The sequence below is a fragment of the Aulonocara stuartgranti genome, assembly GCF_965226115.1.
Source record: "Aulonocara stuartgranti genome assembly, chromosome: 3".
In the NCBI taxonomy this organism is placed as follows: Eukaryota; Metazoa; Chordata; class Actinopteri; order Cichliformes; family Cichlidae; genus Aulonocara; species Aulonocara stuartgranti.
Window position 1 is genome coordinate 31,677,305 of NC_138941.1, and position 19,943 is coordinate 31,697,247.

Genomic DNA, 19,943 nt, shown 5'->3' on the forward strand with positions numbered 1-19,943 from the left:
CCCACACTCAGGAGGCACGGCTCTAACTCGTACAGTACGAGCCAAATTACATTAGGTAGCGCAGGTATTTATCATAATTACAAGCAGACATGGTCACACATAAGAATTCAATTGCCTCAATTACTTAGGTTAATATTTTTATTTCACATCAAACATCACAATTTATCAGAAATAATCAAACGTGAGATGGTTATAATGTGATGAAGGCTTAAAAGGTGTGAAATCTGACTGAGAGAAGCTGGAGTCCTTAATATGTCCTGAAAACAAAACGGTTTTATCAGTGACTTATCCTCTGTCTGAATTTTAAAGATGTTATTTCATGGTGTAAGACACTAACCTGCGTTTACTGCGGGACTGATCAGGACGCTTCCCTGCCCAGCTGGAAGCCTGGAAGACCTTGGAGATGTTCTTTTTATGGACCCTGCTATGGTCCTTAAGCCAAATTTCATATAATCCCTCAGGAAGGATAGGTGAAGTTAGTTAAGGACCAACATCACTTCTTTCAACACACACGCCATGAATCTTCATTCATCTTCATGAAATTTCATATCAGCAGTAACTTTGAATCTTAGTTACACAAGAAAATCTTTTTTTAACATAAAATTGAGGCTGGAATAATAACCTAGGCAACAACAAATCCTTCATCCTTCTCTTGGCTCTTGACGGAGGCGGTCGTACTTTCTCCCTCTCCCTCTCCCTTATCTTTCCTGCTTGGCTTCTCATGTCAGTTGTATAGTCTGGCTTATTCTTTAACCCTAAGATAGTCTCCCAGACTTGTTCTCTAAAAACCTAAAGAAGAATTATGGATTTTATCAACTGGTCCCTTAATGAAACTGACAACTCCTGGGCTTGGGAGAGCCTGATTGTCCTGCGGAGACGTTTGCTGCCGGATACTCGATGGGCAGGGCTGTGAGTACTCAGACTGTGTTTTTTGAACACAGTATGGATAAGATCTTGGAGAAGCTCATGGCTCTGCAATTTGGGGAAGATCTGGAAGAAGAACAACGGGAATTGAGAGACCTGATGGCCAGTGATGGACTTTAGACCTACTGTAAAATTGGAAGCAGTTTGTTCGCACTAACCAAAACAACTACCACTTATCCAACACTTATCCATGTCACCATGTAACACACTCGCATTACGCTTGCCTAAGTGTGGGGTTTGGCACATCCTGATTCAAAGAATGAGCAGCTGCCTCACAGCCCACCAATTTTATGTATTTCCTAGAATTAAAGCACTCCTGGCATCTGTGGAGCTAAAACCCAGTGGATTACTTTTATTTTTTATAGTAATGTCACCACAACAAAAGAAAAAACAAAAAAACAAAAACGTAGTATTACCACATGTGATTGTCGATTGTGAAACCAGTGAATGTAGGCTGGCTGAGGTCTACTCTATTTTCATTTTGCATTTTGTGCTAAACTCAGATGGATTTGTTGCTAGCATTTACCAATAACAGGTAAAAATGATGCGAATAAAAGCAATTTCAGAGATGAAATTGCCATTGCTTGAAAATACCATTCACTGTGTAGCAAAAGAAAGCTGCAACAGTCCTTTTCTTTTTGTTATTTTGGGTTTGATTCTGTTTCAGACGTGTATGTTTGACATTTTGGTGTTGGTTACTCACTAAGTCTGGGCAGATCTCTTATACACAACTTTTCTCTCACTTGTTTCGGAAGTCAGAAGAGAAGTTTTTGTTTTTTTAAACACTGTTTTCTAGTAAGAAAATTAAAAGCTAAACTGAATGTGTTTCTTTAGGTGCTCAAAGGATATTAGCAGTGACTGGCAGACAGAGGATGTCTTTCTCAGTAGGAATGATAATTTCCTGGGAGATTAACTTCTTTGGCTCTACTTCCCCTGCTTGGACAGCACACATTGCAAACAGCTGAACCTTCAGTTCGACCTGCAGACCTGCGGCCACCTAGTAAAACAAGACACCACATATGCCTATGAGACGTTGAAGGAAGTAGAATTTAACCCTTTAACAAACAAAAAATGTCAGCTGTTTTGAACATTTATACAATTAATTCAATAACATTAAAGTAGAAACGCAGTGGCTGGAACATTAATATAAATATTATATTACATTAAATTTTTATTTCATATTAAACATCAAAATGAAAACTTACAGGGCCAGGGCTGTAGATGACCCGGAGGCCTGTAGCAGGAGGAGGCTGTTTCACATGGAACCTGGCAGCGACAGAGTGAAATAAACCACAAATAGTTAGGTCAGAGTTTTCCCTTTGGACTTGAAGGTGACCCATAAATTGCCTCCACCTAACAGTCCTCATTTCTTTCTGAGGTACTAAAAGACAATTGAAACAAGACCTAAGACTACAAAAATAACCCCCAAAAACCTAAAATCCCTTGTCTCTATCTGTCTGGTGGTTTACCTGCATATGTCAAAACCAACATTCTTCATCACAACAATAATGGTGGAGGAGGTGCCCTCCTTCAGCGTGCCAAAGTCTACGCTCGATGGGATGAGCTGGAAGCCCTTCACAATGGCACCTGTTTGGCACTTCCTCCTCACTTGCTCCTCCGCCTGCAGGAGCTTCAACAGAGGACATAGACAAAGAAAAGTTAACAATGAAAAACTGGCAGCTTGATACTACCGTGATAAAAATATAGGGTAAAGTATGTGTACAAATGGTATTATAGGAACATCTTTTTTTAACACTCCCAATTTGATAGGATATCAGCGATAAAAAGGCTCACTCCATCATCAGTGGGATTTAATCACCCCACTGATGATGAAGAGAGGAGAAAAATCCTTCAGGTTATGAAATAATAATGGCACAAACGTATAGATCCTCTAAAGGTCCCATTTTACTTTTCACAAACAAACAAACAAAAAATGAACTATTGGAATGTAAGTTCAAAGTTTCTCTTAATAAACATTGAGCCCATAGGTGGTAATACTATTAACCAATAGCAAGTTTAATACTAGGGAACCACCCAAAACAAAAACTCGACCAGCACATTTTTGGCAAAAAAACAAAAATGATTTTGTACCGGTGCACTGCAGGATTTAGAGCCGAGGACAGAGGATGGTAGGGTGACTGTAGTCTGTCTGGGCTTTCCACTCACATCTAACTGTGGTGACTTGCATTTCCTAGAAGAATCCCTCCAACTGCTTTCACCTGGACGTGTACACGCACACAGACACACACAGGATAATTCATAAGTTTGCATAGAAGTGTAAATCATATACAGTATTATTTGTCTTTGTACTGAGCCATCAAGTCCTGGCAGAGATTCAACGATCTAAATAAATGTAAATAAAATTCTGCCTCTGTCCTCACAGAGTGCAGTTTCTGACTGATCATACTGCTCCATGTCTGTATGTTCACAGTGGCTTTACGTCATTTCTGTCCTAAAAAATATTTGATGCATTATTGGTGAGGTTTCCAGGAATTAATAGTAATATAAAACATGAGAAGGTTAGAAACAAACCAGCAGACTGAGGTGTGGGGTTGGTGGGTCTCTTTTCTAGCACCCTGCTACTTCTTGCTGAATGACTAAAAGAAAAAACACAGATTAAGCCCTGATGATGACAGTTTTGTAAGTGGCTAAATCACAGAGTGAAAAATTAAACAGGAGAAACAGTTCAAAACATAATTTGCTCATTATTACCTTGCAGACTGAGACGGTGTTGGGTTTAAAGGCCTTGGAGCTGCAGTGCCAAACACAAATGTAGTTTAATAAACAGCTTCATGTCACTGAAGTCACCATTAAGACTCATTTATTCTGTTGTTTTGTTTTTTTGGGAAGATTCCAATCAAAAAAACATCTTTAAAACAAGTTATACCTCTAGTAAATACTCACAAAGGTATCATAACTTACTGTCCTCCTGTGGCGCATCTTTCAGGAAGCCCTCAGTACTGTCCGACTTGGGAAATGGTGGGAGAGCCATTGACAAACTCCTCATGTCAGGTATTTGTTGCTGTAGCAGACTCTGAGAAAACCAGAAACGGTGCTTCGTGTTTTTATACACTGCACAGAGAAAAATCGACTGGGAATCCTTTAAGATGATGTTAAGCGAATATAGTACCTCGTACAGGGGAATATTTTCTGGGTGGAAAAAGGGAACAACGCTCCTCTTCCTCATAGCCTCTCTGTAGATCTTCTCCTCACGCATCTCCTGCCTAAAATACACACACAAGAATAGAAAAATAGTACAAACTTTAACGGTGGCAGTACTTCTTTTTATCTTTCTGTTAGTAGTACTGAAAGTATTGCAGTAGCTCTAGTTCTGTTCATAAAACCCACTCAGGAAAAGAGAGACGAAAAGTCATTTCTACAATTACTACAAACCAATGTGACTGACAAATGTCCAGATTAAGTCCTATACAAGTCCTAAAAAAGGCTAAGATGCAAAGGCTGCTTTGTTATATTAAGGTTATTACTCACAATCAGTAATAATGTTTTTACCTGTACTGTGTAAGTTTTTCAGTCCATGTTGTATCCTTGTCTTTGGTACAACTGGAAAGAAAAAGAGCATTTCAAAAGCATATTTACACAGATTAAAACCTGGAACTTTCACCTTAGTGAAGATGAGATTATTTTAGCACACGTACCGGTTTAATTTCTCCAAGCTGTCACTTTGTACCGTGGCAAAGTCTTGAGAAACATCTGACTGTTCAGCTGGGCTACAGATTCCTTGGCTGTACAGACTGGCTACGTCCTCTGTGGACACATACAACAAAAGGTGTACTTTCCCCTCAGTATTCTGACACCAAACCAGGACTAAATCAGGTACAAGTCAACTCTAAAAACCAAATGAACTGGTTTATAGATTTGTCTTACCAACCTGAAATCCTCCTATCAATGGTGTGACTGGCATCCTCTTCCTCTGGAAAAGACTACAAAGTGCAATATAAGTCAGCTTTTGTCCTTTATGTTATAGTACAAGGTTTACTTTTAGAAGCCAGTATGTAGTAGAGGGAAAGAGCCACACAATGTTCCCTATAACTATAAACATTATCATTGTTATACTCAATATGTGTATGTGTGTGTGCTTACCAAAATCAGATTGATGAGATCACTGGCATGGGCAGTCTCCTCCTCAGAGCGAGGGTCTTTAACTTTCATCTTTTCTGACCGTTGCTCTCTTTCCATCAAACTCTCGATGTATTCCTGCAGTAAAAGCCACATTTCTAGATATGTCTGAAGTCACATTAACGAGATGATTTATATCTTTCTCAAATGTTTTAACACAAACTCCAGTTTTGGGGACAAATGATAAAGAATAATTTTACCTTTAATCGTGAGTCTATAGTATTTTTGAGTGGTGTGGTGAATGGTCGGTGCTGGTATAGTTCTCTCAGCTCCAGGACCTTAGGGCAGCTCCTGACAGGCCGATGATGTACTGCAGAACCTGCAGGCCTCATTCTCAGACCCAAATTATACACTACATCAGTACCAAATGGAGGACCTGGACTCTTCTTCTGGATTTGAGAGGAACGCAAAAATAGTAAAATGGATTTCAAGTGCTGTTTCTGTGTGTGTGTGTGTGATATGTGTAAGCATGTATAGACATACTTCTACTGCGGGGAAGTCATGCCAGCTGCGGTTTCTGAGGTTGGGAGGGGTAATTTCAGGGTTCTGTTTGTTAAGCAACCACTGAGACCACACACTCTGGTGGCTGGGCTTTAGGATAGTGATGCCAAACTCATCTGGAACAGACACACCCACAAACCTCACATTACTTCCTGGTTAACTGAATAGTTTCTTTTATCCATCTCCTGATGTAACAGAATGACAAAAGTACACTCAACATTAGAGACAGTTAACTGTCATTATACACTATGTGGAAGTTTTTTGAGGGACATTCTTTAACAAAAACCATAGAACAATTTTATTCAGTCCAGTTGTTTCTTGATTTAGGAGACATTAAACCTTGTGTGTTTGCCAATTGTTCCTTCAACAGTGCTATGGTAGGGTCCAAGTACGCCTGGCAGAGCAGCTCCTTTACAGTTTGAGAGCTCAGCAGTTCAGTGCCTGAGCCATCCCCATGCACCAGAAACAACCTGGAAGACAAAATACGTTTGCAGACTGTGAGTAACAATTCCGGACATCAGTTTAGTTATTTGGCATTCATTTCTGCTACCTTTCTTTTAGAGAGTTAAAAAACATAACAAATACAGTTTATAAGAGTTTTCTTACTAAATGCCCTGTGAATTGTCTTTTCTTTGATCTTGTGGACAATTAAAAACAATTGAAATACGAGTGGATGTTGCTGACATTTTGACATACAAGTTCTCAGTAGTCACTACAACTTTATTACATAATGGCTGTTTCATGTAAACACAGAAATAATAGTCAAAAGGGCATTTTTAGGTTGCTTAAGTTTCTCCAGAATTGCATTTTTCCATGGTGACACACACACACAACATACACACAATCAGCCAAGCTACCTGGGACACTGCTCTCTGGGTTTTTCACGAGGCCCATCCGTTTCACTGTCCTCTTCCTTTTCTAGCTCTTCCTCCGTTTGTTTAAGCGTGCTAGTAGCAGGTCTCAAGTTTAGCACAGATATCTGCCCATCCTCCATAACCTGCAACAAAGTTCAGCATGTTACCGAAACTAAAAATAATACGAGCTTAATGAATTTCTATATTTTTTCCCATCATAGGTCTTTCTTTGAGACTTTAAGAATATAGCAAACTATTTCATTGATCCAAATTCCCACATTCCTCCTATGCTAACCACCTTAAAAAAAGACCTGCACAGCAACATAGGCTCACTATCTTGTGATCAGAGAAACTGACCTGGAAATGGTTCCCATCAGGGTCTGTAATTTCACAGGCCACTTTGCCCATATGACTCATAGTGTAAATTCCTGTCTGTTCAGTGGGAGTAGACCCCTTTGGACTTGGAGTTACGAGTGGGTCTGAGGAGTACACGCATGTTCCAGCGCTTCTGATGGACAGGACTCCTACACTGGATGGGAACACCTTGGGTACAAAGCACAAATATGGATCAACGGTTCTGCAAACAAGTGTCAAAGTGCAGCCTTATCCATGTCTTAAAGTCATAGTTCCAAGTTTTTATTTAAGTTTTGGTGCCATCTGCTGGCAAATCACGCACCTCGTATTCTCTTTGATTGTTCCCAGTGACGACCGTTCCATCGGCTAAAAAGATATGAGCCGTTTGACGCTCTGGGTACATCACTACTGTGGCGCAGCCCTCCTTCTCTACCAACACCATCCGCTCTTTAGCAGACATCCTTGATTCATCCTTCCCACACCCTTTAGTCTCAACATTCTGAGTCGCAGTCTCTTTGGCAAACACACCATGTTCACTATTCATATGCACACTACTTTCAGTACTTTCTTTTTCTTCACACATACATCCGCACTGATTCAGATTTGTGCACACATGAACAGCTCCCTCCCGGTCACATGCATTCCCTGCACTGTTCCTGCTGATGTCTCCATTGAGACAAGTGTCCTTGACATCCATGTCCCCAGCAATGCTTTCCACACACTCAGTGCAGTCGCTTGCACTTTGAGAGGCTGATTTAAGGGTTACACTCCCTGGCTGCTGTCCTGGAAAAGTAAATGTCACAGGAACATAAATCAGATATAAAAATCTGCTTAGAGATTATAATGTATTTTAATGGTGATAGCATGTATACTGCATATATTTGTGTAGTCATCTGTAAGTGCAGATCTACTGCTGAGTATGGATTTGAACAATGTACTGTGTGCCTGCTGGTCACCAGTGTGCAGCAAACAGTGTGGATTTGCATTCATTGGCCTTTCTTGCAAGAGGCTGGTAATCCTGGTTCCATCTGCATGCTCTACAACTACAGACCCATCTGGGTTCTGGACAGAAACCACCAGATCCTCGCGGTTCAGCATCACCTAACACAAGAAACCAGAGTCAGCGAGCTAAGTTAGCGATGAAAAGCATAAGACGATTTCAGAATGAGTCTCATTTCTCTCTATATATCATATACTTCAAGGTACTCTGAAATGAAATTTCTGCCCCCAAGCACCGTGAGGATTTTTTAACTCTCACATTTTTATTATGGACTTAATTGCAATGTTGGTAGCCTGTATAATTTAGAAGAAATAGTACTTTCTTGCCTGATGGGTGATGGGGTCAGTAGCCTTGTAAGTGAGAAGGGACGTGGTTGGCATGTTTTTGTGTGTGGTCCCAACAGTACAGATGCGATCTCCACATGGAGTTGTAGTTAACCAACACCCTCTGTGATCCTTAGTCCCCTCCTTTGAGCCCTGTTCTGCAGAGACACAAGACATGCAAAGAGAGTATAACTGTACCACTGAAAATTAATTATCTTCCCAGCAAGCGCCCCGTCACACTCATTACGAGACAGAAGAAGCGCTGTTTTGTATTCAGTGGTACACCAGTCTAACCTTTCTTGCTGTCCTCAGATTCCTGATCAGAGTTTTGCTCCTGAACCTCAGAGTCAGGGACCCACACTGGACCAGAATCCTGACTGAAACTGACTGAGCCATCAGCAAACAGCACCTGCAGTACAAAAAAATAAGAGAAGCCAGAAAAAACGGGCATGATTCTTCACCGTTTTCATGTAACAATTTGTGCAGCTATTCAAGAACTACCTGCCTGGAGTCAGTTGTATATTTATTTCAATATGTGCCTCAGTATGAATGAGTGTACCTCTGTGGATCCATCTCTCATGTAACGGATCACAGCTCCCTGGCTGGTGATAATACGGGACAATTCCTTGGAGAGGGATGTGTCCTGAAGATGTCTTGCCTTTCCTTTGCCATGTAGAGGAAAGCTTTGTCTCACCATAATACCTCCTTCTTTACATGGACACAAAAACACACACAAATCATGTCATATATATTTGAGTATGACTCTTTAGCATATGCAGATGGTTAATGGGATTATAGTAGATGCAGAAAGTTGTGCTAAAACTTCATGAAAGACACATTCATTAAATTCAAGCTATTTGTAGATAGGCCACCAAAATGTGGCACTAGTCTCGGCACATAAGCGGGTAAGCAGGTGGATTTGAGCACAGAAGATATACAGATGAGTCTCTACGAGCACGAACAGGGTCCTACTTGCACCAAGGACGGGAGTCTGCAAAATTGACTGCATAGGTACTATAAATTCTAAACACATCCGTTACTGACCTTGTGTATCTTCTCGCAGATATTGCAGCATGAGGCCATTAGGAATAGAGAGGCTGAGACCGCTGAACGAATTTGATTGCTCTGCTGGTTGACCTTCACAACCCTTAGACATACATTACATATTTAGTCTAATGACAGAACATATTTTATGGCTAAAAACCTATGTGTACACGTACATATAGTCTACATTAATCTACATTATTTTCTGTAAACATGTAAATGTGTGTTAACCTGGGCCTCTGGAGGTCTGAACTGACTGGATGTGGTTTGTGTCTTTGAGGGAACTGACGCTGCATCTTTTTCCTTGGAGCAGTGGATGGAGGCAGATAGATGAATGGGGTCTGCGATAGATGTCTCTGCTACTTTGCCTTTGGTTTCCTGGGAAATTACTATAATAATAATAACTTTATTTTAAAAAGTACTTTAATAACACGTAAGGGATTTTCACATCACAAAGAAGACTATAAATCAAACAGAGACAAACTAACTCAACATGGGACATTAAACAGAAACTGCTCACAACAAGTGAGATCAGTGCAGTAAAAAGGAAATATATAATATGTAGACCATCAGCAAGGCACTAAGCTGTAGCAATTCAAGCCAAGCAACAAAGTGCTTTCTTCTGCTCATCCGATTCAGGCTTGTGAGGAAGCTGGAGCCTATCCCGTTTAAAGTTAAATGGGATTAAAAATATTAAAGTCAATCTTAAAACTTTAATTGTAACCAGTATAAGGAGGCCTAAACACAAGATACTGTTTTGAAATTTAAAAAAAGTGTTTTGAACTAATTGCAGGTGTTAAAAATTCTGTTCATTTGTCTGTCTGTGTTCTTTTCTACAATCCATTTTCCAAAGTCCAGACAGGATGAAATAAATGCACATATACCCTCCTCAATGTCAGAGCGAGTGTGGAAGCACTGAAAGTTTTGAAATGTGTCCAGAAGGAAGCATTACTGGACAGTGATTTAACCTGACCCACAGTGAAGATAGACTGACATTTGTGGAAGCTACTGAAAAGCATCTCCATCACCTGATGTATCCTGCCCTCTTTCATTGTCTTTCACTAGGGCGTAGAAATGGATGCCATCTGCATAATCTTAAAAAAGAATACTGAGTTTGCAGATAAAATGCAAATAGAGAAGAAAAAGAAGAAGAGCCAAGGATGGATCGATAACTGGGCAAAGGGGTTACTAAAGTGCAGGTCTGACCAAACAAAAACACTACGCTACCCGTACAGTCAAGGCCTTTTAAATTTGATGCTCCAGGCTTAATAAATGTCAGATGCACTGAGTTTATTAACTATTCAGTACTGTATTTAACCCGTTTGCAACTTTAAGTATAAAAAAAGACTTTCTTTTATAAATATGTACTGTATGTCTGAGTGTAATACCTGTGCGCTCTCCCGTGGGACCGTAGAAACTGTATGAAAGACGAATTCTATTGTCAAGCACAGCTGAGAAGGAGCCCTGCTTCACTGTTTTTATCTCCGCAGGTTCTGCCCCTGAAAGAGACCGCAAACACACACGCACACTAAATGAGTCTATAAATCACATATCATTCACAATAACTGTGGTATTTACACAGGTGTATAAAAAAGTAACCTAAAAATACAACAGGTAGCATCTTTACCTCTACAGTCCTTTTCCGGTTCAATGTTTTTATTGTCTTGGTTATGAGGGAGACATTTTGCAGGATCAACAACAAATTGGTTGATGTGTGTGTAGAAATGATGTCCATCCTTCTTCACAACGACTTTCATTTGGCTGGAACCTGGAGGAAAAACTATGTGTTACTGAGGAATATTTGACCTTTGCTTTATTTATGTTTTTCATTGATTTATGGTGTCATTTGTCTAATAATGGAACTAAGCTCATAAATACTTCAACATTTTTTTCATTCTTAGGGAAATATAGCTGCGGGAGGGGGAGAAAAACTGTACGAATGGTTTAACTTTTTATGTTATCTTAAGATATAACACATGTTTGTAGTTTTCTATAGTGTCTAAGTAAGCTGTTTGTGAGTTTGTAGTTGAAGGTCTGCTTAGATTCATGAAGAACACAGACAGATCCCGTACCTTGAACAAAGCTGACTGTCTCCACAGTGACACGTCCTCCATCGGAGGGGAAAAGGTACTGGAGACAACCTGACACATGGATCAATTTTCCATCCATGATGTAGCCAGTGAAACCCTAAACATTGGACACACACATCATATGCATGGAGTCATTTATTACTTAACCTGAACGAAGCTGTTTCACTTATCAAGACCTTAACCAAAACACGAGTTTAGTTCTGTAATGGGTTCTAGGTGTGTGCGCTCACATTGAAAGGTTCCTCTGCATGCTGTACTTCTACAACTTCATCCACAGGGGGCGCTGTTGTGATAGCTGACTCTGTGGGAGGGTTGGCTGAGCTGCCTTCCGACCCTGGCCTGCTCTTCTTGTCATCAGATAACGTTTTCTTTTTCTTGTTGTCGGTTGACTTATCCTCCTTTTTCTGCTGCTTATCTTTTGGCAAATCCTCTTTCTTTGACTTTTTGGGTATCGCCTCTTCCTTCTGACGCTCCTGCTCCAACTTCCAGGCCTGTAACACCATAATACTGTAACCATGTAACACTTTGGTGACTCTAAAGTAGTTTAATGTGGCTGTGTTCTAGCCTGAGATAATGAGAAATCTTATTTTATCTCTAGACGTACTTTACACATAAAATACTGAAAACTGGAACTATTAGAACTGGATCATGAATTTGAACTCATGAATTTATTACTTAACTGCTCTGTGAAAAAGCATCTGAGGGATATAAGAAATGAGACTGCTCTATGAAATTCTCCATGTCAGATTCAGGTGTGTGTACTTGTGTGTTAGCCTGTACTGACTTTAAGGGAGCCTTTTCTGATGAAGACTTCCATTCTCTCATCCTCCTTGGAAGAACAAACAGTATTGTCATCTAGTCCAGGAAGAAATCACATATTATATGTATACAGAGGTAAGCAAGGTTAAATCGGTAGAGCCACATATTGATCACTATAGCACGATACCTTTTGGAGAATCAGATTCTGGAGTGTCGTTTCCGTCTTGCGTTGTGTCTCTCTTTGATTCCTCCTGTCTCGTCCACTGTGAAACAGTATCTGCCACATGCTCAAAGTAACTCCTGTACAGACAGACAGGACAATGTAGAGTGAGCTGCAGATTACGCTCTTTAATGAATCCAGGAGTGAGTACTCGGTTCCAACACATTGCTATGACACAGACATGTACATCCATGAAAGCAATCAGCAAAAGATTTCTTACTATTCCTCTTGTAACAAGCATCATTTCACACCTGAACTTGACATCGGTGTGAAGAGCCACATGCCAGAACTCCCTGGACTGGCGTTGAGGACTCATGGGATTGTGGCAAAAAACGTATAGGATGTTGTTATGGCTTCCTCTGAAGGTGTCCAAGCAGCAGTATTCCTCTGATGCTAACTGGAGCAACTACACAAAAGAAGGAAGTCAAAATATCCAAGCAAATGCCTCAAACTGTAAAAACACATAAAGAACGGTGCTGTTTTCTGCTTTTCTGCAGGATGTACATAATACTGCTGCAGAGTATAGCCTCAACTTTGTTTAGTTTGCTCATTAAGCCCATTTCATCTCTTGCATTTTACATTTAAAGCTTCAGAGTAGAGGAGACTTAACGTGTAGTAACCACAGTACGTCTAATGTGACACCCCTAACACATTTAACAAGATAAAACAGATATATCACCTGAGGCAGGACGGTGGCATTGTGGTGCTCAGCATAGCGCCAGTGAAACAGAGATCTCAACCTACAGCTCTGTATGTCAGGTAAGTCCAGGTGGCTACACACTCTACCACTCTGCTCCTGGGGGAAAAATACAGGATCCATTGCTGTTTTCTTTTTTTTAAAATTAAAGCAAGCTAAAAAATAAATAAATAAAGAGATAAATATAAGAATAATACCTCTCTGTTAGAAGGCTCGTCAGTAAGAAATGTTGGATCTATAGTAAAGTAAAGCAGTGATGTAGGGTGTTTCATGAGTGAGTTGTAAAATGTAACATACTGCATGTAAGCAAGTGTCATAACATAACAGTAAGTGAATTAACTAATATAACATCAGACCTTTGTTCCTCATGTTATAAAGCTGCTGTTTAGCAAAGGATAACGGGTCATCCCAGGGGATTACTATTGATGTCTGCTGCTGTGCTGGGTCTGCTATTCCACGTAACACACCCTGCTGATCCACCCCGGACAGCGGCATAGCCTCCAAGACGCTCTGATGAAAAAAACGCTCCACCTCCGGCCATGACACATCATCTGTAGGAAGCCGATGAATCAAGAACTTTATTACAAGATTCACCAACATATACTGTAAGCAGGTACAGTGAGTTGACCCGAGGCCTTAAGCACAGGTTCTGACCATCTGTGCAGTAGTGCTGTAGCTGTTGTTTGATGGACATCCAACAAGATTTTCTGTTTTTCTGCTGAGTGACTGACTCGATCATCTCCCACACCGGAGACAGTCTCATCATGGACAACTCCACCTCTGTCGGATCGAAATCCTGAACCACCTAAGAGGGTCACGTGCATGTACACAAATACACAGCAGCTCTGCAGTCATTTTCTTAATATCATGTAAAAATCACACACAGACAACATAAAAACTTGATTTTAAAATACAATAAAATTACTTACACTGATGTCTCTCAAGCGCTGGGCCCGCTCATCATGGTGTCTGATAACCAGAGGTTGCTCAGTCTTCCTGTCAGTTTCCCTTGCTCCAAATTTCGCCACTAGCCTCTAGCACAGATAAACAAAGATAATAAAATTGAGAAACATTAATAAATTGTACACTGTGCTCTAAGCGTACCTGAGAACCCAGAACTCATTGTTAAACTGGAGCTTATAAACCTTTTCTGATAGAAGTTATCAACATTATTTGCAGTTAGTTTCTGATCAAGTTTTTCACTTAAGCAGGAGATAAAATTTCTCTTTGCTGGTATGAGCAACAGATCCTAGTAAGAATTTGTTAAAATGTCAAAAATGTCAAATATATTAAATAAGAGTCTTGTTAACCTGACCTAGAGTTGTGATTCTGAGTGAGGGAACACTTATCATAAACATGCAAAGTGTTTGGAGTATTTTTAAGGCCTCAGTGAAAATCTCCCAACTAAAGCAATGTAAACTGTGTTTTTGTGCTTTCTGTGGGGTTTGTGGAACAATGCTGGTGCTGTAATGTGAATTTCCTGTATGCAGGAATAAAAAGCCAGCTTAATGCATATGCATATGTTCATAAAGTAGCAGCTTCAAGCTGTTTTCATGATTAGAGTGAATGTTTAAAAGGAGCTTATGGAAAATCTTAGAAGCAAAGTCATATTTAAAGGAATCCTGTCCTACCCTCCAAAATCTTTCTTCCTTTGAGCTCATGGCTGGTTTCTTAGTATTAGTATTTATTAGACATATATACAGAAAACCTCAATATTTCTGCTAAAGTTACACATTGAATATAGCGCCATCTGCTGGTGGTCCACTGGTATGTATTTGTAGCATGGTTACTCAGTGCTGTACGTGTTATTTCAGCATTACGCAGCTCTGATTAATCTCTACAATAAGGATTAATAAGGACGTGTTAAGCATTATTATATTGGAGTATTTCTTGAAGAATCCATATCTGATTCATTTTGATGAATTAGATTTGGAATTGGATTCTTCTATTAATGCATACATGTGACTGAGTTATGACTTAAATGTGAGTTTGAGTTCATTAAAAATACAATTGTTTTGAATACCAAAACCTTTTGTTCTGTAAAAATGAAAAAATGTTTTCATGCATAAACAGCATGAAATAGATGACATGGTTTTCCTGTCACATGTTCAGGAAACCGAGTGTTTTACCCCACCCATCCCCCATACGTCACAACCAAGCCCATCCTACTTAGGGAATGTTGCCGCAAGTGCTCTATTATCATAACACAAGAGCTTGTGGGGATTTGCTATTCAGCTTTAAGTGTCTGACACTAATCCTGTCCACAGAAATATGACCTTATCTTCCTGTGAGTCGGCGCCTTCTGTTTAAAAGAAGAAGGGGAAAAAAAAAAAAAAAAAGCTGCTGCATTGGCCGGGAATCGAACCCGGGCCTCCCGCGTGGCAGGCGAGAATTCTACCACTGAACCACCAATGCTTCACATACTAGGCTGGAGGCTTAGCAATTTTTTGTGGTCTTCTCAGCACGTGTTCTTTGGATTTATCTAGGTGTGTATTGTTATGCAGTGGTACCTATACCTTCTTATCCTCTTCATTCTGTACTGTGTTTAGGAGGTTGTTTAATACATAGAGTCTCTCCTCTTCTTTTTGTACTAGTGGCAAGAAGTTTTGGAGCATATAGCTGACCAGCTGGTGGTCTAACCAGGGGCTGCTGAGAGGTTTGGAGTCCTCAGCCACATGGGGGTGGGCAGACAAGGACTGCTCTGCAGAAATCACCACCTAGAGACACAAATTGTACAAATTCTAATATGTCCTCATTTTAGCTATTCATTAATCAGTCACACAACATTTTCCCATCAACCATATTTGGAAATGCTTCTTTCACACACAGTAAGAGACAGAGCAAAACTGCACATTCACAAAACCAAATGCACACATACCTGTTCCAACATACAGTGCAGGATCAAAGGCACAGAGCAGGCCTCAGGAGCAACCAGGTCCAGCAGGTTGTTATAGTAACACATGTCCACATCTAGAGAGAGAGGAAGGAGCCTGTTCTCTGTCCACCAAGAAGAAACCATTAAAAAGAGAAAGGATTAGGAGGTTTTAATTCAAAATGCCAAACAAGACTATACCAAAATAGTCCAGATGAACATTAACAATAACAAAATTTCACCTTGGTCTCCTGGGGCTTCCTCCTGACCTGACTTCTTCTTGGAGAGTGGGGTTGGAGCTGCTGACACAACCTGGCACAAGGAACAGAAAAATCATCTCCATTCTGACAAATATCAACAAATAAAGAGAAAGAAAAACAATGATGTCAGTGTAGAGGTTCAGGACCAGTGCTGTGGGTCATATCTGGAGTGTTGTTTTTAGATAAAAAGCTATGTTGTCTGATTGTGAGAGGATTCATTTCAGACTAGATCTATCCTCCTCAATATACTCTTGAAAAAAACCCACACATTTACCAACCAGAATATCAACACTTTTATTTTGATAGTGTGATTGACAATCTTTTTTGTATTTTGTTTTGATAAAGCCAAAAACGGAGGGTTAAGTGCAGGTTAGGGAACACTGGTTTGTACCTAGTGGGTTAAAACCAGTGCATGAAGCCTAATGGATAGGCTTCTTAAGCCAGGGATTGTGGGTTTGAGTCACATCACAAGCGTAAGCAGAGTGGCGCAGCGGAAGCGTGCTGGGCCCATAACCCAGAGGTCGATGGATCGAAACCATCCTCTGCTACAAGCCTATTTTATAAAATAAATCCATTCAAGAAAACTACCGGTGTCTAACTGTATCTACATATATTTACCTCCACAGGCTCTGAGTGCTTCACAACAGCAGGCACACTGATGAATTTAACATTGTTCCGGTATTGCTGATACTGCCTTCTGACGTCTAGGCAGTCATAGATAAGACTGGCCACACCGTCAAAGATTTGGCTTCCCAACTCCAGCTGGACACACAGCATAGACACACAGACACGGATTTCAAGTAAAAAGCAGGTCACGTCATGTGATGCTTAAACAAAACAAAGCAGATATGTAATATATAATTCAAACTGGATAACAGAAAAACAAAATAATGTGCAATATTCTAATAAACTCAAAAATGAGACCAGATATGTTAAACACTTATCTACTCACCACAGTTTCAGGGTCCCGCGCGTCAAAGGGAAGCAAGAAGTGAGGAACAGTGTAGCTGAGCTGAACCACATCATGGAGCCTGGAGTCTGGTGGCCCGCTGTCCAAAACTGATCTCAGACCTGACCAGAATTCATTCAACTTCCTTTCCTGCACAGCTTTTGTACACGCAGAAAAAATGATGATGCAGTGTAAACATACATGTCTTATACTTCTCTTATAACAGACAATAAATCTACTATTTACTGAAGATAGCAAACAGAAGATTTACTGTTTACTCCTTACCTGCATCAAAAACCGGCGAAGCTCTGAGACTCTGTTCATTTCCCTCACAGCTGTCTTGGTGATCCTGCTGCTCCTCCATATTTTGGGAGAACTCCAAACACAATTTGATGACATTAGACACATGAACACCTATGGCATCAAGTCCCGCTATCAGTTGCGGCTGGTAGAATCCCAGGATTAGAATATAGTGCTGAGGACCCCACTCTGGCTCATCGTCTATGACCAAGACACAAAATCAGTGCGCACAAGATTTTAAAGCACGAAACAACCTGAACAAGTATATTAATCTTTACCACTTTAGCTTTTCATCAGCTTTTACCTTTGAAAGTAGGTGGCTCAACATCACCCCTGCGCTTCAGCTTGGTCTTCTTCTCCTTGGGTGGTATCACCGGTGTATGAGGACCCTTTCCCTTTTTATCAGAGACTGTTGTCTTTTCCTCCTCAGCCTTAAACATAAAACAGTTTTAAAAATATGACTCTGAGGAACATCTCAAATGTTTTGTGGGTTTTTTTGTACCTACAACTCAGAATTATATCACTGGTGGTACAAAAGCTGTCTTGAATGAAACAATACTTGACCATTAACCAAGTATAGGCCATGTACCCATGACATGTGAAACACAAACGAAGAATGTAATATTACAGGGGTATGATGAATACAAAAATACAAAGAATTTGGAGTTACAATAAATCTTTTTTAAAAACAACTAGATGTTAGTAGTGTTAGTAAGATAACACTGAAAGTGAAATTTCACGCCCTGTCAACACCTTAATTAATTATAAAGGAATAAGAATCACTTAAATAACAAGTCATTTACCTGGTTAGCATCTGACCTCTGCTGATAACAGGCTTTGATAAGTAGCAGCTGGAACTTCAATATTTTTGCCATCAGGTCACAGGGAATCCCCTCTCCTGCATCGAGCAGCAGTTTAGCTGGCTCTGTAACCTACACAAAACACAGACACTTGTAAATACACACACAACAATGACTGTTACACTGAAACACGTCACATAAAAACAACATTATTCTTTGGCATGGTGCACAAAGTCACTCCTGTAAAAATTTCCAAAGCATACCTGATAGAACATGGGGGCATCGTCGGGTTTTTTTGCTTTGGGATTCCCCAGCTCATGGATCTGCAAAGAGGAAGGATTTTACTTTACAATATATATCATGAATGGTACATTACTAAGCTATAAGCTATTAAGCAATATTAAACACAGCTCTGGAAGGTCCATCCCAGTTTTAAGCGCAACTGTCAAGTCAACTCTGTATAGGAGCCAGTCAAATACGACGACTACCACATGCTCACCTAAAAGGGATGCCCTTTGAAATGTGGGAGAAACCTTGAGCATCCAGAAAGAAAGCCAGGTAGGTTCAAACACCCACCCAAAGGGCTCATCCTGCTGATGGATTCGAACCACGACCTTCTTGCTGGTAGGCGTTAGTATCATGACGCAGTCACTAACACCGCCATGCATCATTTGAGACAAAGTAGGCTCATTTTTAAGTGTAAATGATGTAAAGCAAGTCTAGTAGAGTCAACAATAAAATATAAAATGTGTTATATCAACACCACAGGTCCCTTTAATATAAAGGAAGTAACAAAGTTAGAGTACCTTTGCAAGCGTGTCGTCCCAAGTTAGCAAGGTGAAAAGTTTGCGTTGCGGTTCCTGTACAGCCAAGGCCAGCGCCTGGATCAGTTCCTCCTCCTGCGGACCTCTCCCAACCACAAAAGACACACATGCCTGCCACGAATCCTGGGAAGGGCAATACGTTTTACGATATACCACTGCAATACACCCCAGTCACAGGCTACATTATTTCATATCATATTTATACATATTTGCTTTGCAGTATATGACAGCTCGCTTTAGGCTCAGTGATGGCGCAATTTATGCTAAGACAAATGAAAAAAAAATTACGTTAAAGAAAAAAAAAAGAATAAAAAGCTTTTAAGAAGCATAACAACGTTTACTAATAACATTTAGGGATGTCGAAATTATAACTTCCGGTCTGAAAAATCGAAGCTGCCTGATCTGGCTAATCGCGCGCGCGCACCCATTAACCTGCCCTTAGACTCGGCTAACGCCTTATGAGAAAACTGCGAGATTCACTCAGTGTGAAGAGGATATAAATGTTTCCAACAAACTATTTAAGTTCAGCCAAAAAAAAAGTGGTCAGTGAGACGACAAACCTCTTCAAACTCTGCTTTGATGAGACCAGTCTCCCAGTTCTTGTTTACTGCGCCTCCATCAGTACTGGACTTTTTAGCAGAGCCCTTTTTAGCTCCCTTTGGTGGCATTTCCGCTTAGTGGTAATTCAACAACACAGAGCAGTGAAAACAGTAATGCAATTTTCGAGTTAGAGATCAACTTTAGATTACTAACTGTGAGTTGTCATCTGGTGCTCATGTTGCCCCTGGTAACCGCAAGGGCACGAGTGTCAAGTAATGTTTTCAGAGTGGGACTTCCCGTAGACTTTCAGAACAAAAGCTTGACGGAACGCGCCTTCCTGTTTACAAATTCGCTGTTTCGTCGTGTTAGACTTTAGTAGTAAAAAGGTACGAAAACAAGAATTAGAATATAATAAAATCTGCTTCGTTTTTAAAGACACAACCTTTTAGTCCAATGTTGCTGTCGTTTGCTGTCTCCACTAGGTGGCCGTATTAT

At 40.3% G+C, this 19,943-nt stretch overlaps 1 protein-coding gene across 4 annotated transcripts; it reads right to left on the bottom strand.

Annotated features, from left to right (window-relative positions):
* Nucleotides 1–109: 109 nt before the first annotated feature.
* spag17 (sperm associated antigen 17) lies at nucleotides 110–19,733 on the bottom strand. 4 transcript variants are annotated; one of them, XM_082523981.1, is made up of 49 exons: nucleotides 19,469–19,733; nucleotides 18,891–19,031; nucleotides 18,348–18,407; nucleotides 18,088–18,216; nucleotides 17,589–17,715; nucleotides 17,270–17,485; nucleotides 16,988–17,142; nucleotides 16,654–16,797; nucleotides 16,018–16,087; nucleotides 15,782–15,900; nucleotides 15,420–15,620; nucleotides 13,833–13,937; nucleotides 13,558–13,708; nucleotides 13,260–13,454; nucleotides 13,101–13,138; nucleotides 12,886–13,002; nucleotides 12,458–12,612; nucleotides 12,174–12,286; nucleotides 12,012–12,082; nucleotides 11,458–11,718; nucleotides 11,210–11,324; nucleotides 10,765–10,905; nucleotides 10,526–10,636; nucleotides 9,369–9,526; nucleotides 9,138–9,240; nucleotides 8,653–8,801; nucleotides 8,388–8,502; nucleotides 8,097–8,251; nucleotides 7,727–7,871; nucleotides 7,093–7,553; nucleotides 6,774–6,959; nucleotides 6,420–6,559; nucleotides 5,902–6,032; nucleotides 5,545–5,678; nucleotides 5,262–5,450; nucleotides 5,026–5,139; nucleotides 4,814–4,865; nucleotides 4,581–4,689; nucleotides 4,435–4,485; nucleotides 4,055–4,148; nucleotides 3,847–3,958; nucleotides 3,637–3,676; nucleotides 3,457–3,521; nucleotides 3,016–3,143; nucleotides 2,394–2,554; nucleotides 2,130–2,190; nucleotides 1,774–1,921; nucleotides 338–470; nucleotides 110–257 (listed from the first exon to the last, which is right to left on the bottom strand). In XM_082523981.1, the coding sequence occupies exons 1-49, from the start codon at nucleotides 19,574–19,576 to the stop codon at nucleotides 248–250; spliced, it is 6,387 nt and encodes a 2,128-aa protein (XP_082380107.1). In that variant the 5' UTR covers nucleotides 19,577–19,733; the 3' UTR covers nucleotides 110–247. The 4 variants fall into 4 exon arrangements, 3 of the variants coding, with proteins under 3 accessions (XP_082380107.1, XP_082380108.1, XP_082380106.1); XM_082523982.1 differs by having other exon boundaries at nucleotides 3,091–3,143; nucleotides 7,709–7,871; XM_082523980.1 differs by having other exon boundaries at nucleotides 7,709–7,871.
* Nucleotides 19,734–19,943: the final 210 nt, after the last annotated feature.

Bases quoted from the DNA above. Each gene is read 5' to 3' on its own strand.
- spag17 (XM_082523980.1), bottom strand. From the start codon at position 19,576: ATGCCACCAAAGGGAGCTAAAAAGGGCTCTGCTAAAAAGTCCAGTACT. The intron at 13,938-15,419 runs GTATAGGTACCA...TATCTGTGCTAG, and splicing joins AGAATGAAGAGGATAAGAAG to AGGCTAGTGGCGAAATTTGG. The intron at 4,866-5,025 runs GTAAGCACACAC...TGCACTTTGTAG, and splicing joins ATCTCATCAATCTGATTTTG to TCTTTTCCAGAGGAAGAGGA.